Source organism: Haliotis rubra, unplaced genomic scaffold (assembly GCF_003918875.1).
Source record: "Haliotis rubra isolate DU_JTF1 unplaced genomic scaffold, ASM391887v1 Scf418, whole genome shotgun sequence".
In the NCBI taxonomy this organism is placed as follows: Eukaryota; Metazoa; Mollusca; class Gastropoda; order Lepetellida; family Haliotidae; genus Haliotis; species Haliotis rubra.
Genome location: NW_025767100.1, coordinates 44,469 through 71,573, shown reverse-complemented (window position 1 = coordinate 71,573; position 27,105 = coordinate 44,469). Strand labels below are relative to the sequence as shown.

At 39.5% G+C, this 27,105-nt stretch overlaps 1 protein-coding gene across 1 annotated transcript; it reads left to right on the top strand.

Moving 5' to 3' along the window:
* Positions 1-452: 452 nt before the first annotated feature.
* Positions 453-20,595, top strand: LOC124288420. The gene is made up of 9 exons (XM_046724937.1): positions 453-1,732; positions 1,954-5,201; positions 5,688-5,984; positions 14,434-14,550; positions 14,732-14,876; positions 15,065-15,201; positions 15,692-15,780; positions 18,596-19,725; positions 19,929-20,595. The coding sequence occupies exons 1-9, from the start codon at positions 453-455 to the stop codon at positions 20,056-20,058; spliced, it is 6,573 nt and encodes a 2,190-aa protein (XP_046580893.1). The 3' UTR covers positions 20,059-20,595.
* Positions 20,596-27,105: the final 6,510 nt, after the last annotated feature.

Sequence of the window (27,105 nt, the reverse complement as noted above, 5' to 3'; positions counted from 1 at the left end):
TTTCAAAAGAACAATTGAGTCGAACAATGATTAATTTTATTCTCTTTTTAAGATAACAACAAAGTTACAATCATGTATGTCTACTGTTTGAATAGTTTCAAAGGTTTTCGTGTGTTGCATTACAATGAGTCTTTTAGGGAACTGGAAAGAATGGCTTAAGTATTCATTTGTGCAATCTGTATTGCCAAGAGTTTTTCGAGAACTTTACACAGGGGCTACAAGTATTCATTTGCGCAACATAATAACATATATTGGATGCAAATACACCTGTAATATGATGTTTTAATATTGGCCGCACATTTTGTAGGTACTCATAGGTCTTCCTGGGGAAGAGGAGGAGCTTGATGACTTCGGAAATGTAATCCACATGGAGGATCAACCGATGCATGTGTCTTGGACAGCTCGTGATCCTGAGAGTGGTATAGCTGAAAGTCTGCTTTGTGTGAAAAACAATGCCATACAGTGCACTCGAAGTGAGCAGTTTACCAACTATCGGCAGCACATCATCTGTAATATTAGAAGCTCGCAATTTTATATCAGATGACAAGACCCAGTACGTTGTCGTTATCAGAGTTACAAATGGAGCAGGTTTGACAGCAGAAGCTTCATCAAAGTCAATACATGTAGAGAAGGGAAACTCCCCTGGAACAGTCTATGATGGTCGAAGTATCAGTGAAGATGCAGATTTCCAGCAGGATCTCTCCAGTCTCTCCATGTCGTTCGATGGCTTCGGTAGTGATACGTGTGGAATAGCCGGCTACGACTGGGCGATAGGAACACATCCATATCTGAGTGACATAATGCATTACACAAACTATGGACTTACGATGGTCAGCGACAGTTCAGGATATGCTGAAATAACAAATACAAACTTCAACAATGTGAAGTACTATGTTACAGTCCGGGCTATAACTGGTGTGGAATGTCCAGACTCGTACATCGTATCATCATCAAATGGTGTAATGGTTGACCATGAAGTTCCTGTTATAAATCAACAGTACAGAGGTCAAATGATGACTTACTCACTTTTGTTTTTAAACCAAACAACAACTCTACCAATATCATGGTCTGTAGAGGATGCAAATATTATGCCTGTGATATCCTGGTCCATAGGGAGCCTCCCAGTCTCTGGTGAAAAACACACTGTTGATATTTCAAAGTCGGGTCTTGATCCATTGGACATAAGTCTTTCAGCAAACAACACATATTTCGTGACAACATATGGCTCGGATATGGCTGGCAACGCGGCGTTAATGAGTTCACCGCCAATCACAGTTGATAACACTCCTGTCTCTATTATTGACTATGAGTGTACACCCTTTGTATCAATGATGTCAACAATTGTCACTTGTTCTTGGAGGTTTTTCGAAGAAGCAGAAAGTACCATCACTAACGTATCAATCACAGCACGTACAGAACAAGACAGCTCACATATATTAGTGGCAACCAGGCTATTGGCAACTGAGAGACACTGGAGCTTTGACACAAATGGAGTTTTTCAAGATGCAGTTTCATTCCTGTATATAACTCTGGAAATTGAAAATGGTGCACATCTTCGTAACAAATTCTTCAAAGAAATCATCTTTGATCAGACACCTCCAACCATAGGGGAAGTGTCAGTAGTTACATCATCTAATCCATCATCAAAACAGGAAGTAGTCTGCCAGCAACAAACAACGTTCATATCTGTATTTTTGAATGGATTCGAAGATCCCGAATCACAGATAGACAGGTGAGTAACAGTTTTACTTAACGTAAATAGATATCGCTGTTAAGATGTTTACAGAAACATTCCTTATATCCAAGCAATTTCCTCTTGTGTTGTCTTCCTTAAAATCATGATACTAAAAACCCACAGTTAATATTTATGCAGAAACATCCATTACAGCCACAACATTTCCTCATATGCTATCGTTTATATAATCATAATGTTAAAACTGTGGTATGTTTCAGGTATGAAGCAGGACTGGGAAGTGAGCGAGGACTGACAGATGTTCTTCCATTCACAAAAGTCAGTTTGTCCAAAGGACTGTTTGTAGTTTCAAACCTACACTTGGAATCTGGAACCCTCATCTTTGTCAGTGTCCGCATTTTCAACAAAGCCGGTCTGTTCATAGTGAAAGAAAGTTGTCCAGTTGCTATCAGCCCACAACCCTACCTAGTTGTTTTAGATGGACTAGGACATGATGATATTAACAGTCAACATGACTTAACGACCATTCAGGGAAGGTGGGGCTACTCTGATCCCTGTCTAGTAGTATCAGCAGAGTGGGGAGTAGAAGACATCACAGGGGAGATTATCAAAGACTTTGAACAAACCCCTGGGAACGGCCATAGATTCTACAATGATGAATTGACATTGGAGAATATGAAGACATACAGAGTCATTGTGAGAACCACTGATGCCCTCAACCGCACCATGATTGGTAGATCTGATGGGGTGATGGTCAAGATTCAGCCTCCCGTTCCTGGGAATGTTCGAGATGGCATTTCGTCTGACATCAACTACCAGCTACCTACAAATTACCTTGCAGCAAATTGGGATCCGTTTGGAGAAATAGATGATTTGGACCCATCACAGAAAATTGAATACTATGAAGTGGCTGTAGGGAATGACAGAAGATATAAAGAGAGGAGATCCAATATTCATTTCTTTGAAAATGTTAGTCTCAACAGAAGTTATATCTTTAAGCATTTAAATCTAACCGCAAAAACAGTTACATATTACATCACAGTGAGGGCATACAGTTCTACTGGACGTTATGAAGAATCTTTTTCAAATGGAATCCGAGTTGGATTTGGAACAGACATCGTGCCGGGAGATATCGAAGTTGCTGAGTACCAATCCAGCACCAGTGAAATACCAGTATCCTGGTCTGACTTTATATCTGACTTTAACATTCGGAAATATGAAGTTGCTGTTGACACTGAAGAACATACAGAGTCAAATACAAGCTTGGAATGTCAGGCTTTTGTCTTTCAGCCACTTGTGGCATTTGAGTCTGTCAACAAAGACACAATCAAAACCATAAAAGGTCTTCAATTAAATCATTCTGAGGTTTACTTTGTCCTTGTCAAAGCTGAAGATGAGGCAGGGATGTGTCTGATTGCATCCAGTAAAGCAATTACAATTGATACAACATCACCTGAACCAGGGCAAGTGATCATTGATGGTGGACGGTCATCTGGTATTCTATATGCCACTCAACTGCACTCTCTACATATAAACATGACAGGATTTACAGATGAAGAAAGTTCCATAGATTACTACACAGTAGCATTCTTAGGAGGCTTTTTCTGCACTGATTCAACGTCCTTATCCCCCAAAGACAAAGACGTTTTACGTTCTGTCACTGTTTCAACGTCCGATGCCCACTTCAACGATCTCATGTTAGACACAACCAGGCCATACTATATACAGGTTACAGCAGCTAATAAGGCAGGTTTGAAGACAACTGTGACAAGCAAACCTATTTTAGCAGATTACAACCCTCCAGTTGCTGGAAACATACAAATTGGGTCAGATTGGAGGTACAGTTCAAGGTCCTGGGGCGATACGAATCTGTTACAGGGCACAATGCTCATCAATACCAACATACACGATTCAACATGTCAAACTGAAAGAGAAGTACTGAAGAATGACTATAAAAAGGAAATAATGATTTTGGATGATGTTTTCCAATCCCAAGCTGTTGACATTTTAGACAATAACCATGTCAAGATATATGCACGACTTGACCCCTCGCTGCAAATGTTTGAGAAAGGAGGAGTCAAAACAAACCCAATGCTGCTGATTGAAGGTAACTATTCATTTTCTCTTCAGGCTACAGCACGACACAACGTTTCATCTATTATAGGTCTGGTTCAAGAAAGTCTTCCAAGTCCTGATGATATCTTAAAGGCTTATGCAAAGATATTTATAGATAAATGCAATGGCAGTGCATGTTCTAATGGCAACAGGACTGTATTAACTGATGAAGAGAGTTGGAACCTTGGCGTTCTCTTGACTATGAATAACATCTCAGAACCCCTCATTCTGTTCTGGGCCAAGGATAAATCCAGAATCAAAGTTTACAATGTCCATGGAGACTTTGACCCAAGTTTCCCACTGAACGACTTTTCCTTTCAAACAATAAATGACTCAACACCATCAACAGATTCGTGGAATGTAAATCTATTCATCAACGGTCAGTTGAAGGGACAGCATTCTGGACTGGACATCCAAGGATACGTTGTCACCACAGTGTTCTCCTGGAACAATAATGGATATATTCCACAAGTTGATGATCCATTTGACCCATTCTCAACTAACCTTCTCCTATCATCAGTGAGACTACCGCTCCCGCAAATACATCCATGTCGGTATGGAAGGGCATTTTATGATTCACAGAGTGGTATAAAGGATATTTTTATTGGTCTATCAGATTCTCAGAACACAACTGCAAATATAGTACCTTATAAAAAAGAAATGTCATTTTGTGTTCCTTGCAAGGATCTTTGCAAAGAAAGTTGTGGCTTTGAAGGTTCCTGTTCCCAGAGTACAGACCAACAGGGATTATCAATCAGGCATTTTGAACTCAGCAACTTGACACTGACTCCGTCTCGGATGACTGATCGTATTAACTACACTGATACCCAAGTAAGTGCCTACTATTTTGATGTGAAAGTAACTGATCATGCTGGTTATGAAAAACAAATCAAGTCTGAGGCAATCATCATTGACACAACACCTCCAGTGGTGACTGATGTCACTTGCTTTGATCCGGACTACTCGCTGTATGAACCTGCACTGTACATTGGAAATGATCATGCTGTTAGTGCTAAGTGGGAGATATCCGAGGATTTTAGTGACATCAACGCAGTCGTTGTTGGAATTGGAACAAAATGTGGACTACATGATATTGTTCAAATGCCCCTTCAAAACAGATTGAAGAATGTAACATTGAGTTCAACAAACGAAAGTCTTCAACAGGATCAAAAGTATTTTGTTGGCGTTACCGTGGTTAATTCTGCTGGTCTCAACCACACTGCATGCTGTCCATTTATCGTTGACATTAAATCTCCCACAGTTTCCTCTACTGAACCAGTGCCACTGTTTGTCTCAGCAGAAGATGTAGCCGGACTGAACGTTTCAGTTACCGAGTACAATGACCGGGTTGGAATCAAGTGGGATGATCCTCATAGTGATGTTGATTATTTTGGTAAGACAAAACCTGATTTATTGTTCCTTCTTTTTTATTGGGGCCAACTGGACAGGTGTTCTGAGATGTCGTCAGTTTATCTATTTCTTTGCTGGGATCCACCTGTCACTGGTTTGAATCCAAACGTGTCCTGCCCATGCAGGTAGCAAAGATACTGTAAGTCCTTAGTACGGTGATCTGGTCAGTTGTTGGCGATCTATAGTTTGTTTTTATATCGTCTTGTCATGTATAGTTAAAATATTTTAAATTTAATTACTTGTTTTAAAATTGATATCTATGATAAACTTGATATAGTCAAGATATGGCTGAAATACTGCCGATGTGACTTAAAAGTTTAACTCACTGACTCACCAAACGTCTCCTGATTATGATTCTTGATTTGTCAACCCAAACCATCCAGCATGGTTCATGGTTAAATCTGTTTTGAATTTTAAGAGTGTTTCATTTTCTCACAGCTATACTTATGTCATCTAAATGATGTTTCAGACTGGCAGCTGACGAGTGAGAATTCAGCCGACGAAATTTATCAAACAATGCGAGTCGGTTCCAACACAACTCGACGTGTCGAGATCCTGAAGGGGAATATACGTCTTTCTCATGGTGCTGTCAACGTTTCACTGTCTGAATTCCTTAACAGAAACTTCTCTGATGGTCTGAAGAGTGCGGACTTCAAGAATAGTCCTCTCATGCTGGAACCAGGCAAATGTGTCATCCAAACCGTGACTTCTGTCAGTAGAGCTCATAAGAAAACGGACATGACGCCAAAGAAGACCTGCATTAAACGTAATGTCTTTCTTTATGTACTTGTCAATATGTTTCCAACAACACATTACCATCACAACAAATATGCAATCAGCTGAATATTTTAAATTTAATACTCTCATATGACTTTAGTGGGCACAAGTGTGTAAGTCCCCATGGTCCCTACTATGGTGAGCTACCTTCAGTTGTTGATGATCTACAGCCTATTTTCATATTGTGTTTTCCTCTATAGTTAAAATGTTTTAGATTTAATTACGAGTTTTACATTTATATCTGTGATATTCTAGTTGTTTTACTGTCCTTCGTTGACAGGATTTTATACTCTATTGTTAATTATTGTTCATATATACTCCTCAAAAGAAGTTAAGGGTCACAAGTATTTTGGAATATAAGTAGAAGATATGGAAATAAAATTGTGACATCCAATGACAAAAACAAAACCTCAAGCTCTAAAAAAACGAAAACACAAAACAAAAAGTGAATTGTTTAGCACAGCTTTATTCCACAATTCATCGAAGTCAAGTACCCCAAAATCAGAGTTCACACAAAGCCAGAAATTTTTAATAACTCGTGTAGCCACCGTTAGCATGGATGAATTCCTGACCCTGTTGACACATGCGATTCATTAAACGCCTAAAACATTGTTGGGGGGTGGCTGTCCATTCTGCGACTAGTTGTTGACCCAGTTCTTGTGGGTTGATGGCAGGGACGTGATAAGCTTGAATTCTTCGTCCTATCTCATCCCAGGCATGCTCAATTGGTAACAAGTCGGGTGAATAAGCAGGCCACACCATGTGCTGAACGTTCTGCTGCTGCAGAAAGTCTGTGACCACCCTGGCACGATGGGGTCTAGCGTTGTCATCCCGGAACCAGGCCCCTGGTCCAAGTTGACGAAGCAGTGGCATTACCAGAGGTTGAATAATCTCGATGAGATATCGAAGACCAGTCAAATTCCCATTGACGATGTAGAGAGCAGTTCTGTGGTGCACTGAGATATCCGCCCAGACCATCACACTTCCGCCTCCGAAAGGTAAACGTTGAGCAACGTTGTCGTCAGCATACTTCTCTCGTTGGCGACGATAAACACAGGCACGACCATCATTAAACTGGCGTGTGAAGCGGGATTCAGCAGAAAAGATTGTCTGTGCCCACTGATCACGGTTCCAACGAACATGCCAACGGCACCAATCTCGGCCAGCTCTTCTGTGCCGCTCAAGTAGTGGTGGTCCGGACTGGAGAACGTGCAAACGTCGGACACGTAGACGATTTTGAACTGTCTGATCGGATGCGTTGGTGCAACGGCCAGCTCTCAGCTGATCCTGAAGCTGTCTTGCGGTCACAAATCGCTGTCGCAGAACCATCATCATCAAGTAGCGATCATTGCGGGCTGTTGTTGATCGAGGTCTTCCGGAATGGGCCGATTCTGGACAGCATTTGTTGTCCTGAACCCCTGCCATAGTCACCCGATAACACTTTGGCTTACATTTAGTCGCCTAGCAACACTTCCTTGGGTTTGACCATCTTGAAGCCAACCTATTGCCCTTCCTCTGTCTTGGATGCTGGGCTGTCGTCTGATCATCTTCAAATTTCAAATGAGGCCGATTTGAAAATGCTTGGTCTTTTTATTGTGAAAATGTGCATGCATAAAATGACATCCATGGACAGCACGTGTAAAATGTGCATAAGGTGGCATAATGGTTGTTTCGCTGATGAGGGTCAGTTTAGTGTAGCCGAGTTCATGGTTCAAATCAAGAAGTCCGAATTTACGGTTAGATTTGACAGTTACCTAATGAAACGGGTAATGATAACTTTTGTCATGAAGTTATGATGTCTTCAGTCCAAATAACACCTATACAGAAAGTTTCCTGTCCCTATTTGTCTCAAAATTGCCCATTCTAATTTTGATGTCCACATTTCGTTTCACCCTTAACATCTTTTGAGTAGTATATATGTTGTTTTAGTCACGATATGGCTGTAATATTGCCAAAGTGACTTTAACTTTTAACTCACTCACTCACTAGTAGGCACCCATGAAGAGCAACCTCCTCGTGGTGGGTGCTGAGTAACGCTAATAGCTCTTCGCCCCCATGTGGCCCAGGTGCAGAATGTGTCGGTGGAGGATGGGATTCTGGTGGCTGAGGGCACGGGTTCCAGGAACAGTGTTCACTTGAACACACCACTTCAGCCCTTACTTTACCTAGATGGGTTGTAGAATGGGCCCGGTTTTATCAATCGGCTGGTGAGTGAATGAATGAGTTAAGTTTTACGCCACCCTCATCAATATTCCAGCTATATGGCGGCGGTCTGTAAATAAACGCCTCTGGACCAGACAATCCAGTGATCAACAGCATGAACATGGATCTGCGCAATTGGGAAACGGTGACATGTGTCAACTAATTCAGCGAGCCTGACCACCCGATCCCGTTAGTTGCCTCCCAATCGGCTGGACTTGCAAGGTCATGTGCATTTATTTGGTGTAATTACATAAAATCTGATTTGGAAATTTTTAAATACTAGCATTATCCTTGTGATGCTCCGCGAAGGGTTGGGAATTCGGATGATGAACTATTAAACACTTACCATGTCTTACGACACCAACCCTGAAAAAATAAAACGTCCACTTGACACTGATCCAGATGTTCACGGCCAAAGACTGTCTACATCCGTTCATTACTGGCCACGTTTTGTAGTGACTGAGACTTAAGATAACACGAGATTAAAGTTGAAACTGTTTGCTTGTTGAGTGCATCAAAAGACTACAGGCAACTAACCTACGGCTTCTGAAACGTCCGTCCACATTCCGATATAAGTCTGTCCTCATAGAACGCTTAACACCAGCAAAGGATACGTTAGAGATAGATGTCCGAACTTCAGAATTTCAGAAATGAAACATCAAGGGGTCACATACATTAAGCATTTTACAACACGTCAAAACCAGGGAACCATTCAGACAAAAGCATACCTGTTTTTATTTTCCTCTCCAAATACCCCCAGATCACTAAGGACAGGACACTGTAAAATGTATTTCGACACCTACATATTAAATATTAAATTCCAAACGTTTGGTCATGGTGTCAGTACTTGCACATTGTCTGTTGTGTGTGCTCACTGTGGTGAGAAGACACATACAACAGAAAATTGAGACCGTGACTTTAAGAAATGTACCAACTGCGCAAGCTATCACTCATCATTCTCAAAAGATTGTCCGATCTGGAAACAGTAGACGGAGATTAATAAGCTAAATTTCACCCAAAACCATTAGTTTTCCTGGTCCCTAAAATATTGTCTTAAGATATGAAAATAAGGAAACCTATGCTTCCATAGCCAAAACGGCATCTGATACAACCCCAACAGTAACCAAATATCTATAAGCTGTCAGACGAACTTGACTTGGGTCAAAACCGATTCTCCTAAGATTTTGTCACCTGCTATGTCTACACCAATTGTAGTACCACTTCCTGGCACAACCCAAAGTCAAGTACAACCATCTCATGATCGTGACACATCTTCCCAGTGAACTCAAAGGTCTTAGTCTAACACAAACGTCAAAAACAAGGCAAACCGAAGCCATATTCTTTGAAAGAAAAAGTGGCAGAGCCCCAATAGGGTTAGACGATAAAATTAAATTATTTAACAAATAAGGATCACTTGAGGACATGAGTATGTCCGAAAACGTCCATTCTAGGGCACACAGCTTGTCGCCCGCCAAAGTAAAATAAAAAATATCTAAAGATATAGTGCAGTGGAACTGCAGAGGACTACGGACAAAGTTTAATGAAATACAGCTATTAGCCAGGATTTCACACCATCAGCTTCCTGTCTGCAAGAAACGTACCTGAAACAGACAAATAATTTAAAATTTATTATTTTTCCTGTTATTCACAGCCCTGGTACAATTAACACTTGCTCTGAGTGTACCATTTACATTATGCTCTCTATATATTCTGCCTTCATCGGCATTTCAGCCGACTGATCTTCAGTCACCCTATGATCAACTCCCGAAGCCCTGTTATACTGGCTTAGCTAAACGGCAGCAACCCACTCTGGGGTAGTACCAATACCAATACTAAAGGCAAGATACCAGAAGATCTAATTTCCAATAATGATTGGTGCATATACAATGATGATTCAAGCTTCTATCTGCATACTGCCACTGACATTCACTCTTTTCTGGATTTATCTCTTGCAGATTCTATCCTCATCAATGAATTTGATTGTGACCACTTCCCAACCATACTTTCATCTGATTCTTCGGGGGCTGTGGGGTAGCCTAATGGTTAAAGCGTTGGCTCGTCACGCCGAAGACCCGGGTTCGAATCCCCACATGGGCACAATGTGTGAAGCCCATTTCTGGTGTGCCCCGCCGTCATATTGCTGGAATATTACTAAAAGTGGCGTAAAACCAAACTCAGTCAGTCTGATACAAGATGGAATTTTTCGAAGGCTGACTGGTCCTTATTTCAAACTATATGTAAATAGAAACTACGACCTGACTGTGTCCGTGATGTAAATGATCTGTGATGTAAATAAAATGGTGATGAGTGTATACCAAAGTCTTCTATGACCCCACGTGTTCAAAAACCATGCTTTAATACACATTGTAGACAAGCTAAAAAAGCGAGGGAAAAGGAAGAGTAATATTTCCAGCTCCATCCAACTGTCCATAACTTAAATAGATTTGAAATCCTCAATGCGAAGGCAAGTCGTACCTTCAAACAAAAATAGCCCGGCAATCGTGGAGGAACTATGTCTCCAAAATTAATTTACGCTCGCCAGTGTCTGAGGTATGGAACATGGTTCAAAGAATTAAAGGCAAACGTTCAAAATGTGCTGTTTAATATCTTAATGATGGTGATCATATAATTACTGACAAATCTTATATTGCAATATAATTGGCGAACCTCTTGCCAAAATTCATCATCGGCAAATTATGTCGCTGAGTTTCAGAGATATCAGAAACAACAGGACAAGACGAAAGTTAATTTTGATTCCAATAACGGGGAAGATTACAATGAAGTGTGTTACGACGTAAATTGTAATAATGCGGTAAAATGTAATAAACTGCGGCAAACTGTAATAACACTGCGGTAAATTGTAATAAAATATATTTCATTGACTATTATGTAAGGAAACATTCATGATGCTGAAATGTGAGACTAAGCTTCATAGAAATCAAAACCTGCACTTTTAAAACATTGAATTGACATAGATTACTCATCACAAACACTGCAAATTGTTGTAACAAGAAAGTCCCCACCGTCCCTAGTATGGTGATCTACCTTCAGTTGCTGGTGATCCATAGCCCGTTTTCATATTGTAAAATTATTGCTCCCCTGAAAGGGTATGTAAAACCACGTCTTTCAAAGTATATTTAATCTCACTACATTTTTAATCGTACAGTATTTGTCTTTTTAATGCATGGCTGAATGGATGGTGTAAATCCAACTAGGGTCCATGCAGGTAGCAAAAGTCCCCATGGTCCCTAGTATGGTGATCTACGAATATATGATGCATAAGTAGTGAAACCACAGTTAAAGTAATATAATTGCATTTAATATACCTTAAGTGGGATCCGGTTTTCATGCCAATAATGTTTTACACATTGCGTTAATATATAACGGATACCTGAAGCATTCCCCGTATATAATTGCATTCGGGGTTTGAGAGCTAACAATTAAAATATTTTGCATGCAATAAATGAACTTATTCTAATTTATCGAATGTGTGCATATCCCATATTTCTGCGCCATATAATAAGATTGGTTGTATTTCAACTATTTTAAAGAAAATGTTACAATTTACCATTCAGACTTTACTTAGATTAATAATAACTTCTATTAATGCACGTTCACCTCTCATCGCTAAATCAGCAATACAGTTTCCCATTATATGATTTGAAGAATATAATACACCTAGGTATTTATAACTATTTACTACAACAATCTTCTTGTCATTTAAAAAAATCACTGTTCAGGCCTAGCTAAGCGTCCGTTACTTTGAAAAACAACAATATTGGTTTTTATCAAGATCCATTAAACTTGGAATGTTCTGTAAAACCATGTAATATGTTATGTAAAAAGTTTTCAGTCAGTCAGTCAGTCAGTCCACCCGTCCGTTCAGAAACTTTTCCGTCAAAGAATACACATAAGCGTGAAATTCAGAACACGGGATTAATCATTTTAAAATCTGAAGAGCTATTTGACAGAAAAGAAGAGAAAAACCAAAACAACATGCGAGAACCTGATCCTGTTGAGGAGTTCTTTCACGGACACAATTGATTTGTGAGATATAGTTGATTTAAGTGTCTTTAAGAAGACATGTCCGATTTCTGACAGTGAACAATACAATACAACTATGCTGCTGAAGAATAATATGGGTACAAATTGAGTGACAACAGATTGTAAAGGTGTATGCATAATAATTACACAATATATGCCTTGGTGGTTAGTTATTAGAAAATTCAATGGAGTCCCCCTTGAAAGTCAAAATGATGGCAATATATACGTAATATAGGCTACATCATATTGTGGCACGAGATATATATACGTGTGTGCTTAGAGTATTCATTGAATTGAAATCTAATAGTATCTGTCGTGACATATAGTAGAATTTCCCGATCTGTTTCAGATGATAAAACATTGCTTCTGGAGGATTCAAGTCCACATTTAGAGTAAATTTAGGCTTGCCACGTTTTTAATCGTAGAATATGTATGCTTTTAATTTATGGCTAAATTTCTCTTCTGTCGCCAATGGCTGAAGGGATGGTGTAAATCCAACTAGGGTCCATGCAGGTAGCAAAATTAATGTAAGTCCCCATGGGCCCTGGTTTGGTGATCTACCTTCAGTTGTTGGCGATCAATAGCCCATTTTTATATCGTATTGTTCAAATATATTTTCCTACTTTTAAAGATATATGCTAGCTAGTTTTACCTCATGTGATAACCTAGTAATTTTACTGTCCTTCATGAACAGGGTTTTATATATTATATGTATTTATTATGAATTTCGAACTAGTCACGATATGGCTGAAATATTGCCGATGTGACTTTAAATCTTAACTCACTCACTCTGGAGGAGTCTACATAATGTTATGTCTTTCTGCTAACTGACTACAGTCATATTTGGTATAACACAAGTGAACTGCATGTTTATGCATTCCAACGTTTTTACAGTGACGTCAAGATGATATTGAAAAAGGGGTGAAATGCATCATATGTTATCTTTAGGACTACATTTTCTCAGTATAGTAGAGATTCTTGTACATTGGAGCCCTCTCATCCGGGATTCGAAACCAAGATCTCAGAGTGAGGCATAAAATATGCAATTTAACTCACTTCCCCACCTCCGCTTCCATAAGAAGCAACTGGTCACTTTGAGTTTCCCTCCTATTTATGATGATTACATCCATTGTGAAAATGGCACTTTTTTTACAGATGAATGAAATAAGGAAGCTGGGAAGCTTTTCAATGGACGGACGGATGGATGGATGGATGAAATGAATGATCAAGTTGTGGGGCTGATTTACAGATACCGCCGTTATTGATATCATCTGGCGTCAAGATGAATTATTACATGTACAGTGACGTGCCAAAAGTATTGCAAGAAACGTGTTTGCTCTATATCTCCCGGAAGCATTTACTGTCAACAAGAGTCTCTCTTTCGAAAACCGCCTAACATTTGCTTGTGAAATATGACACCGTTTATGACGTCATTGCTTGCGTTTTCATCTGTCGCGTGCCCAGCAGACGACATGGCTCGCAATGCGAAGGAACTGACAGAAAAGCAAAATGAATTACTAATATTTATTGAATTGCATCAAAAAGGTTTGAAAAATAGCAACATTGCACAAAAGTTAGCAGTTCTCAGATCTACTGTTGGGCGAAGAATTTGAAGAAAGCACAGAAAACAGACATCGTGGTGGTCGGCCTCGTGTGATTGGTTTGAGGGGGGATAGGCGACTTTTCCGTGTTGTTCGCCAGAAACAGGCGACGTTCCCTTACTGACATAACTGACATTTTAATTCTCAACACCATGTTCGAGTTTGTAGCAGGACAATTCAGAGACATTTACATCGGGTTGGCATAAAAAAACGAACGGCAAGAAAGGCTATCACCATTTTACATGTTAACCGCCAGAGGCGTGTGGTGTAGGGGAAAGTGACATTGACTTCATAGGTGGAAGAAAGTGTTGTTTCCTGTCCTTAGTATGGTGATCAGCGTTCAGTTGCTGGTGATCTATAGCCCGTTTTTATATTGTGTTGTTGTCCAGAGTGGTATATTTTTATGATAGCGTACTGGTTTTAGATTAAGGGCTGTGATACTCAAGTTTTAGTGTCCTTCGATGACAGGTTTTTACGTTCTGAATTTATTGATTTTAAAATTAAACAAAATTGTTCTCATCACGAAATTTCTGACATATTGCCGATGTGACGCTGAATATTAACTCACGCCCTGACTTTTTTATTGTCCAGGCAAGAAAGACATAGTTGTAAAACAAGGTACCAACAAGACACTTGTGATTGACGGCGATGTCATCTCCGAGTCATTGGCAAAGCACAATCGTTCTGTTTGTACAATATCAGTGGAAGGTAAGGCGATCAGAACATTAGACAGTAGCGGCAGCTCTTTCAAGCAAAAACCCTACAGCTGCTATTAATGAATTAACATTGTTTTACCTGGCTTAAATTTCGAGACAATTACGATGTTTTTTTATCTGTATATTCTGCAAGATGTGCCATGTACCCTTAGTAAACGGCTGCTGTTGTGTAGTTTCCAGTGGCGCCCTAACGGTCGGTGTACTGAGCAAGACCGATCAACACATGGCCTACGGTGCTCCGGCCGCCGTGAATTATTCTCCTTACATCGTCAGCCCCGACATCACCTCCACACAGCTGTCCCGGTTTCTCACTGGAAGGTGAAGTTTTGTGTTGTTGTCTCTGAAGCAAGTGCGTGTACACATATCAGAATTATCAATGAATTGTACTTCTGTTCACATAAATCATGGGATATCAACACCACTTCTACAAAAATGTTCTCATACGAAGTATGACATAGTAAATAACGAACAATATTTTAAGCATGTTCATTTAATTTTTTTTTCAGGCTCTACAAGTTTGTTAGTCCTGCTTTCTACCTGTCGCCGATCAGCAATGTGCAACTAACAGAAGACATCAACGTTGATTTGCCAACATCACCAGTAGATGAACACCAGGAATCAGCGATCATTCTATGGGACTCCGGTACAAATGCAACTATATAAAACCTTTTTAAGCATATCTGCGTTGTACCGCATTTTGAAAGGAACGAGTGAGTGACTGAGTTAAAATTTTACATCGCATCGGCAATGTTACAGCCATATAGCGATGAAAATAAATTAATTAATGTAAAATATCTGTCGACAAAGGACAGTAAAACCAACTAGTCTATCACAGATATATATATTTAAAACAAGTAATTAAATCTAAACTACTTTAACTATAGTGGACGATACAAAATAAACATAGGCTATAGATCGCCAACAACTGAAGGTAGATCACCATACAAAGGACCATTGAAAGGAACGTTTGTGTATAATTTTACGCCGCTTTTTCCTATATGCAGCTAGCGTTTACTTTGCTTCGCTCATTTTACCGATGGTGAGAATCGAAACCAGATCTGTAGCGTAAACTTCCGTCCCCTTTTATAAGGACAACATCTGTTGTACCAATCAAGTTTCGGTTTTGCACACAGGTGACGATGTCTGGCGCCATGTCAGTGAAATCTGTGATACTGCTTCTTTGAGGAGTAACGTTTCAACGAATGATTCTCATGCAATACAGGTATGTATGCTAAAATTCTGGTATGCACTGCCACATACATTGTGCAACAGCTTGTAGTATTTTGTACTTTTCCATCTGCTCCACCAGTGAAAATCCGGGTTAGATTTGATCTTCAGTAAAACCCATGCTTGACGTTTGAGGCGACTATCGGGATCAGGTTGTCAGACTCGCTGACTGGGTTGACGCATGTCATCGTATCGCCGTGGCGTAGATCGATGCTCATGCTGTTGATCACGGGCTTGTCTGGTGCATACTCTATTAACTGTATTGATTTGTCAGTCACAAGGGATAAATATTTCAGTGCCAAAACAGTTAAGGATCTTTTAGCAATATTAATTATCATTTAATTATTGAATTTTCAAAAGAAATTGAACCAACTGATAAATTTTGATCGATATGTCTTTTATATAGATATATATTTTATCATTGGTAATTGAGTTAGATACTTAGATTGTTAGTGGCGGTATACTCAAGGGAGGTTGAAGTACCTTAAAATTATTGTCCTCCTAAGAGGATACGTAAGCCCCAAAACATAAGAAGTAAAATATAATCTTCCACATTTTTACTCGAAGTATTATTGCCATTTTCATTTGTGGCTAAATTTGCCTACAATCGTCAGCTGCTGAAGGGATGGTTTGATTGAGCTAGGGTCCATGTAGGTAGCAAAGGCAATGTAAGTCCCCATGGTCCCTGGTATTGTGAGCTACTTTCGGTCGTGTGCAACATTTAGCCTGTTTTTATATTGTTTTGTCTTCTGTAATTGAAATATTTTAGATTGACACACCAGTTTTATATTTATACCTGTGATATTCTAGTTGTTTTTCCTGTCCTTCGATGACATTGCTGAGTGCGGCATAAAACTAAACTCAGTCACTCAGGTACCATTTGCTCCAATTTCTACATTTACATGTCCTTGTTTCTTAGTTACATTTTAGAACCTGCATATTATATGCAACGAAAGGCACAAGTTGCTTACCATAAAGACCTAACACAAGAAGAAAACTTAATTACATGCCATGTTGGTAGATGTCTAGGTAGGATAAGGCAAACGGATAAGATGCTATGCGATGGGGTCGTTTGTGGTCTTCAAAATCAAATAGATATACTCTCAGCGTATACAGATAAATGGCAGTTGAGTGTGAATCTAGATAAAACAAACATCGTTATATTCCGAAGAGGTGGTCCTTTGTCGGCTAGAGAGAAATGGTTTTTTAAAGATAAACGTATGAATGTTGTGAATGATTATAAATACCTTGGCATATTGTTTACCCATACGCTGAATCTGAATAAGTCCGTACTTAACCTGGCGAGGAGAGCAAAGAAAGCTCTTTTACAACTTCACTCTGTTGTTCCTATGCTCGGTCTTGTTCCACCGACTATTTACTTCAAATTATTTGACTCTCAGATACAACCGATTTTACTGTATGGATCTGAAATGTGGGGTTTTAAAGAGTATTATACCATAGAAAAAATTCATTTGCTTGCCTGTAAAAAGTTTCTAAATGTTGGTTTGTCAACACCAAATGTTATGGTTTATGGTGAATGTGGGAGGTTGCCATTGTACATAACATCTTATTGTCGTTTTTTAAAATATTGGTGTAAAATAATTAATATGCCTGAACATCGTTTACCTAAAAAAGCTTTCAATATGCTTTTACATCTTGATTATCTTGGAAAGAATAACTGGACATCCCATATTCGCACCTTACTATTTAGATATTGTTTGGGTTGTATTTGGTTATCACAGACAGTTGTCAATGCAAATATGTTTATTAAACAGTTTCGTATGCGGGCTATTGATATGTTTAAGCAGGAATGGCATTCAACTATTAATGAAAGTTCTAGATACGATTCATATCGTCAGTTTAAGTCGTTGCTTGAGCCAGAGTGTTATCTTGCTCACTTTCAATACAGAAATATTCGCAATGCTTTTATACGGTTTAGATTAGGCCTTAATGATTTATTAATTAACCGTGGAAGATATGTTTCTATGGAAAAAAACCAAAGATTATGTCCATTCTGTTTTATTATTGAAGACGAATTCCATTTTATGTTTATTTGTCCTGTATATGAACATCTAAGAAATAAGTATCTACCGCAACTGTCTTTATCTCAAATCAATGTTAATCTATTGTCTTCCTTACTTTCCTGCAAAGAACCTCCAAAACAACACAAAAATTAAAGTTGCTCTATTTATCTACAATGCATTTTTGTTATGAAAAGAATTGATTAGTTAGAAAATTGATTATATATGCCATTGTCAAGATGTATCTCTTTTGTATATGGGCCTATGGCCTTTCATACAATAAAGAATTGAATTGAATTGAATTGATACATGAGTAATAAGTTGAAATGGCAGGTTGGTGCTATTTTCAGGATTCACAAACATGGCGATGTCCTTGTCAGTTGGCATCAGGAATAGGGAAAATAACTCTGACAATTGTCATTATTAACAACAAAGACTGTTTTGATCGGGAGGTTTTAGTATGTGAAGGCACAACTGAATACCGAGATTGCAATCGTAGTGCGCAGACCCGGTGATCGTGAAACTTCTGCATTTGTGCTGTAATGAAATGGGACATTTCACAGTTTAATTGGGAGATCAGGATTTCACATGTTGTTTGATATTTGCACATGTGAATACCTCTGTACCAAGGTATCTTTATCAATGTACCTCGATGTATCGGACACATCTTCACGTGACATAGCCATGCGCGATTACTGTTCACCTTGTATTACTATGATAGTATTGCTAGTGGCAGATGTAAATCAGTAATACAGATCAGTCAATAATGCTGAACTTTAATATTTTCAGATCTGCAATTTAGTATTTAAGAGAAGCTTGACAAAATCAAATACACGCGAGAAGAGGGCAACGCTTCCTTTCTCGAGTCCAAGAATGTTTTCCGGTGCAATTGTGTCTAAACATATGAACAATACACCTCCCATCATTGACACCAGTGTTATCCAATGCGTCGAGGACAGCTTTGTGAAGCAAGTCATCAAGTACCACGATCTGCAGCATGACAATTTAACATTTACAGTAGAGGAGCATCCTTATCGCGGTGAAGCCAACCTCACAGCAGAGGGAATGCTATCCTACCGACCAGAGAAGGATTTTAATGGCTATGATAGTATCCTCGTAAATGCAACTGAGGTATTCATACATGATTTGGGAATACAATCATCTACATTTACGAAGAGAATACTCATCAACGTGTCAAATGTTAATGATCCACCTGTTACTTTCTACCAGAGGGACACCCAGTCGCCAATACCATCATTTGTTGAAAGTATTCACAAGGTGTATGTTGAAGGCAATCTGACGGATCACTCGCTGGGCTCGTTTTGGATCGCAGATGTTGATGACCCTGAAGAGCTGACAATCCTTCAAAAGGATGCAAGGGGACTGGCAGCCAACTTTACACTTACACAGGTTGATGCGCCTGGGGAAGATGAAGAGACATACAGAAGCATGTCCATGATATACTCAGGGACAACTCTGACCAAACATTATTTGAAGCTGAGGACCCTCAAGGAATTCCATGGGAGCATCCAGTTCTCTCTGCTGGCTTTAGATACGAATAAGAGCTTCAGCCACGCCCTGTCCATCCGCGTGTTTGTCCTCACCAGCCCATGTTACCATGGTAGCTGTGCTCCAAGATACCCGAATTTACCATGTGAACATCCAGACAGAGCAACCAGCTTTCAAGCCTATCACTGTGAATGTGTAGCTGGTTACGAAGGACAGTTCTGCGAGAAGGAAATCAACGAATGTCTGAATACCCCCTGTTCCCTTCTGTATGATTGCGAAGACAAACTGGCGACCTATGAGTGTCTCCTGAACATCCCGAAAATTCTTGCCATACTTGTCTGCATTCTTCTGCTCTGTCCAGGTGTTGCCTTTTACATAAGTCGCAAGTACAGACAAAGACGTCACATTTGGTAAGTAATATTTTTACTTTTACTTGGTAATAGGCATGGTACTATATGATTGTTTTTTTGTCTGATAAGGCAGATCTCACAGTCATCACTTGTTTAGAGTTTGCTTTTGCATGTTGTATTGTTCACTTTGATGGTATCTTAATACGCATGTAAATGTTTGTTTTGTGGTGTCGACGTTTGATAAAATTCATTTTTGTTTGAAGGAATGTGCCGGACAACATTCCACATACACATACGAATCCTGTATACCTAGTAGGGTTCACATCAACAGAACAACACAGTGACGGTGGATCAGACACGGAGCAGACGACTTCCGGGTCGGCCTCCACCTAGGAACAACTACAAGACACCTGGGTGCCGTTGTACAAAGCGATCTCATCGCTAAGGTGACCCTAACTCTCATACCTTAGCCTAGTTAAGATGATCTTAGCGCTAAGGTTGTTTTGTACAACAGCATCCCACTGGTTTTCAAGAAAATTACAGAAGCACGCCTGCCTTGTTCATGGGTCAAGGACACGCTAAGATTCCTCACAGGAAACTGACAAACCCTCTGTCGAACTCACATAAAACCCTTCGTGCAGCTGTTGACTGAAAGTGTCGAATTGTTCTGTTTGTAGTTTAGATATTCTGGTAAACCCTAGGCTTCATTTGTAACTCATATTAGAGGAACCCTATTAGTAGCATTTTGGGTACTCACTGCGAAGCTGTCACTGACATGAATGACTGATTTCTCATGACATCATTCAATCATATGGATATTCTCGCCACGAGGAAATTGCTTTCAATCGACCGCTTATATTATATTGAGATTTTGCATGTACCATGTACATTTCGTGCTGTCGTAATTAATAAATAGATCTTGTGACACCATCCTCCTTGCATTTGTCGTCTTTTAGGGAAGCGAGTGCTCATCAAGACATCAGTGATCGGATCGAGGGTGCGGGTAAATTTTACATATTTCAAAGTTTATTATTGTTTCTTAGATCATATTTGTATTATTCCAATGAATGGAATCTTGGATAGGGAGAAATCATTGCTGTTCATTTTCAAAGGGAAGTTTTCGTAATATGATGCGTTATAAAATCGCATTTGCTGTCATTATCTCGTGAAGAATACTGATGCAAATAATATATAATAGGTGTACCCATGGGGATATTGTAATATGGACAATCAGTACCTATGCCTATGTGCATGATTACATTTATTACACGTTAAAGTTAGATGGCTAAATGTTTTTTTCACATGTTGAATTTGCAAAAGTCCGAAGGTCTGACCAACAGGTTGTAATGAAACAGTGACGTAGACAAGTTCAGAAACACTTATGCAAATATTTCAATTGTACACAGATTTATCGTTATGTTATGTGGTTGTACTTTAAAGTATAAACAATAGTTGATTGAACAATGTTACATCTATGAGATGTGAATGACGAGTGCTACTGGTAGGGCAGGCCACGTTCATTCTTTTGGCGAACACCTGGTGTCATCACTGTACCCCTATGATTCATTCACAATTTCCAACATGAATTATGCAATGAAATATGTTTCTACCTTAGTAATATATGAAAAGGGGTGAATGTTTTAGTGTTTTCTTTCTATAAAGCGTCGCTAGTCATCGTAATTTTGTAAGTTATATATATATATACACACACACACATACATATATAATGTCCACCATAAATGTAACAATACATATATTCATAAAGGTGTACTATTGTTTGCTTTATCGCAATTGTGGACAAGGGCTTTTTCAAAGAAGCTGGTCTGGAAACATTTACTCGGACGGATAACCCCAATCTAATTCCGCCTATCGATGTGGAATTAATTACTGTGGGGTTAGTCCTCCAACTGTTTCAACCTGTTTGGAAAAGCAGGAAATTAAATACCAAAATTAAACAACTAGACATGAAGAGAAGGATTTTTCTGAAGAGCAAGACCCTTCACCGAAAATTTAATTGGCACAGTTTCTGCAACAGCGATTTGAAATGACAACCAAAGAGAGGACAACGCCCCCCAAAACTGCCCTAGTCCATCCCAGCTCAGACGCAAATACCCCTTCACCACAATCAAGCCCTCCGCCCGGATTTCATATGCCTCAATTCCCCATAATAGTCAACCCAATGGCCTATATATTATCACCCGCTTGCTTTCATAGGTTACCCCCTGTTCCTAATCCCTGGCCCACCAGCACATTTCTTCTTCAGCCTTTCAGTTCTACTTCTCAATTCCCAAATGAAATATCTCCTACTTCAACACCTTAGCCTTCTGTTAAATCCCACCCCGATTCCAATAACAATCATATATCCCAAGTGACAGTCTACTTCTTCCGGTCCCACTCCACCCATTTTCGATTTTTGTGTCCACTCACAACCCCAGCACCAATTCCAATTCACATTCGCACCAATCTTCTGTCTCTCAAGGTGCACACTCATCCAAGGAGTATATAAAGTAAAAATCACAAAACAATAAATACGCTAAGAAAGTGAAAGAACAGACACATATGCTACATCAACTACAGAAACAGAAATATAAACGGACTTCCCACGCAACCTCTAAACGCTTTATTAATGCTCATGTTTAGATACTGGCACAGACTGGCAGAAAGAAGTGTGACCAGTTACAAATGGACGTCGATATTCGATATGCTTATTACAGAAGTTGAATCGACACCCCCATTGGCACCTGCCGGTACCAAATTTAATCCCAAATTCACAGGAATCGACTTAATGAAAGGGAAGACTTATAGTGGCAAGACAGTTAAATGCGTTTGGCATCTTTCGGCTGAAAATGTAGGTTATTCACATGTAGGGCGTGTTATAAAAGCCGTTCTTAATTTAGTTGGGCTTCAACCCAAGGCCATTCCTCAGTAACTACGGTACCTGAAATGGCGAAAACGTGCGCCATTAAACAGCATTTTTGTTGGATACGACGGACACAAAACTTCACAGTGGTGAGACTTCAAAATTTGGACAGGGGGTTCAGAATTATGTCGTGACTGACGCTGACGACAATACCATTTTGATAGGCATAACATAAATGGCTGGTAAGTCTCTGATCTGAACAGTGTAACGTAAAAACACTGGGACAAGAATAATAACCAGTATCAAAAATACCATGTCAGATCCTGCAGCAACAGAAAAATCCGTTAACTCTGTTGATGGTTTACCGAACGGCGCTTCTGTACGGAAATCATACCAGGGTGGCATATCCGGTCATTGATTCGGTCACGTGACTTACCTGTCCAGGTGGACGTGTGTACTGAACGGCACATAAATTTGCAATTAATGGCCAAATATCAATTCACAACAGCAATTTAAAGGTACAGGGTGTTGCACGAAAGTGTGAAGATACAGTGAAGCCGACATAGGTGTGTGTACCGAAACCTGGAGGAGAGCTATAGGATGTTTTATTCCGACCAGGGTGAGACGTGTGTTTTTTTTTGCCCCGTTTTAAGGCTACCTCAGGGCACCCGTTTGACACTCAGACTCGCTGTGTTGTTGTTCACCCTCTTAACTGTCTCGGGGGACGTTGAGTCCAACCCAGGACCTCGCCAGTCCCAGAGCAGGACTAACAATCCCGTGGATAGGATGCAGACCAGATTATCCACTACCAATGTCACCGGGATCGTGTCATCGCCGCCATTGTCAGATGGGTCGGACCTCGCTGTAGCACTAAAGTCGATCCAGGCTGATCTTACCTCTCTCAACGATAAGTTTGATCGCTTCGCACGTGATTTCAACGAGCAGATACGTGCGCTTCAGTCTGAAAACGACTCCCTCCGAGACCGGGTGTCGTTCTTGGAGAAGAAGACAGACAAGTTAGAGGCCCAGTCCAGACGAAATAACGTCATTATACATGGCATTGCAGAAGAACAGGGTGAAACATGGGACACAGTTGAAAGTAAAGTTAGAGACTTTCTCTCAAATAAACTGAACATGCTTAATGCACCATCTGTTCCCATTGACCGCGCCCATCGCTTGCATAGCAAGTCCGGTACCAGACCAGTCATTGTCCGTTTCACATTTTATAAAGATAAGGAATCTGTTATGGAACGGGGGAGACGTCAGTTGAAGGGGGATGGCATTAATAAAGTTTCAGAGGATTTTACCGAAAACATTCGCTGGATTAGACAACAGTTATTTCCCTTTATGAAACAGGCAAGGGACGGGTACAAGGTAGCTTTTTTAAGCTATGACAAGCTTGTCATTGACGGTGATGTTTTTGTTTTCGATGAGTATAACAAAGATATCCGTCAGATCGGCCGACGCCGTAATTGGTCGAGCAGAAGTCAACCTGCTCATCACCGTTCTGACTCCCCGCCCGCTGCTTCCCCACACAACACGTCGTCTGCTCATCACCAGGCTGACTCCCCTCACGATGTGTCGTCTGCTCAAGGGTCCAGATAGGAAATTGGCGGTGGTCCCGTTGATGAATCTTCTTTTATATTAAAGATCATGAGATAAGTATTTCACATTATCTAAGTTTTGTACTTGGAATATCTGTGGTATAAACACCAAAATATCAGATCCTGACTTTATATCATTTTGTGAATCTCATGATGTATTCAGTTGTATTGAGACAATGAGTCCTGATGCACAGCACGTCCTGGACGCTACATTCAGTTATTTTGATAATTTTGTATGCAATGCCGCCAGGCGACATAATGTCGGCAGATATTCAGGTGGTATATCAGTTTCTATTCGGAAGAATATTTCTTCTTTTTTTCAGAGAGTGTATATGGACTGGGAGAACTGTTTATTTTTCAAATTAACAGATGACTCTGCACGCTTCCACATATTTATTGGATTTGTATACATCCACCCAGAAAGATCGCCTGAGTATACAGCGTCAGAAGACAACGGCATAGACATATTAGAAAATAAACTTTTACAAGTACTGTTTGATTATGGGGAAGCCAGTAAGTTTATTTTGTTTGGTGATTTTAATGCCAGAACAGCGAGTGAGCCAGATTTTATAGTAAATGACGGTTCCGACTATATACCCGTTGGTGACGATTACGCACAGGATAACTTTGATAAACCCCGCAATTCATATGACACTGTGACAAATATGTATGGAAAGTGTTTACTCGAGCTGTGTAAATCGATGAGTATACACATTGTGAACGGTAGAAGTTTGCCTGATATCCCCGGAAGTTTAAGTTACATTTCAAAGACCGGTTGTAGTACTGTTGACTATGCGCTTATTTCATCTGAGATGTTCAACAATATTGATAGTTTTGAGGTTAAACCTCCCACAGAGTCGGATCACCTCCCGATTGTTTGTGTAATCCATGACATAATCGCCTCCGCGCCTTGCTTAAGTAACGATACAGTAATACCCATGTTCAAGTCCGTAGGGTATAAACTACGGGAGGACCAGAGAGAGAGTTTTCATACGTACTTGGTAGATGGCATAAGGAATGGTATCCTGAATGATTTCAGAGACCTACTGTATACTGATGTTAACTCTGCCATTTCTGAAATTACATCCCTACTTCAATTATCAGGCGTTAGAGCTGGAGCCATCAGACTCACTTCACCCTATCACCGTCAATGCGGCAAACTTAAGTCCGAAAAATACAGACTTTTAAACTATTTCAGAAAGCATAAGTGCGATTCTAACCTTGATTCTTATTTGAATGCAAAACACAATTTTTAAAAATGTTGCCAATTAAAAAAAGATAATTATCTAGCCAAAGCTGCAGATGATATTAAAATAGCAGCAAGAAATCCTGACTGTAAGATATTTTGGAGCACGTTAAAACGCCATCTCCAGAAAACGGTTCTCACAGATAATATTTCTCCGTACCAATGGTATCATTACTTCAAAGGTCTCCTTTCCTGTAGAGATACGAAACTGCTTTCAGATTTTGATAAATCAGTGTATGAGTTTGTCCCATCGGTATGGAATATAGGTATGATTGTCCCTTTATTCAAGTCTGGGAGTGTATCAGAACCATGCAACTATCGTGGAATATCTCTTCTAAACATTTCTGGAAAATTATTTGCTAATATATTAGAAAAGCGTTTACGTGCCTGGGTTGATCTAAACGAGCTACTTGACGAGGCTCAAGCTGGTTTTAGATCCGATTATAGTACAACTGATAATTTATTTATATTACAGTCATTATGTACAAAGTACCTCTGCAGACCAAAAGGGAGATTCTATTGCGCTTTCATCGACTTTAAGAAAGCCTTTGATTTTGTTGACCGTAAGAAATTGCTATTTATGTTACATACCAAAGGATGCCATGGCAAAATGTATAATATTTTAAGAAGCATGTATGACTCTGTTGCAGCCTGTGTTAGAACTAATTCTGGCAACACTGAATCGTTTAACACTTCCGTTGGTGTGCGACAAGGCTGTGTAATAAGCCCCGTACTCTTCATCTTCTTTATTAATGAACTTGTAGATGATATGTATAAATCGTGTAATAATGGAATATTTGTTACTCCCCAAATCAAAGACTTACTTTTGCTTCTCTTTGCAGATGATATTGTTACGTTTTCATTTATGGTAAACGGACTGCAGAGACAGATAAATATTCTTCAAACATTTTGTGACACATGGGGACTAGAGTTGAATATGGAAAAATCTAACATAGTTGTCTTTAGAAATGGGGTATAGTGGCACATTCTGAAAAATGGTTATTCCGTGGCAAAAGTATTAATGTTGTTTCATATTATAAATATTTGGGTCTTCTATTTTCCAGCCGATTAAATTGGTCGATGGCATCTAAAACCCTTGCATCACAAGCTAAGAAGGCATTATTTCCTATTTTTAAACTGTTTAAGGCTAATAAGTTTATTTCATTTGACTCAGCTTGCTTACTTTTGACACTAAAATAGCACCAATATTGTTATATGGATCTGAAATTTGGGGAGTAAACTATTTCGAAGCTATAGAAAATGTGCATGCATCATATTTTAAAAGATTTCTTACTGTAGGTAAATTTGCTTCCAACAAAGCCGTACTTGGCGATACAGGACGCTATAGCATGCATATTGAGAGTCAAATGAGAGTTATCAGATACTGGATTAAACTTATAAGAATGCCTGATTATCGCTACCCTATCAAAGCTATCAATTATTATTATCCCTAGACAAACGTGGAAAGTATTCTTGGGCTTCTGGTGTCCGAAATGTGTTATTTTCAAGCGGGTTTTCTTATGTTTGGTTTAAGCAAGATGTTGGTGATATAAAAATGTTTCTGTCAACATTTAAGCAACGAATAAAAGATATATATATTCAGAATTGGCACGCATCAGTAAATTCATCGAGTTTTCTAAGTCATTATTCACAATGTAAATCGATGTTCGGACCTGAAAAATATATTAGGGTCCTTAATGATAAGTCCCTTTTAAGAAATTTTTGTAAAT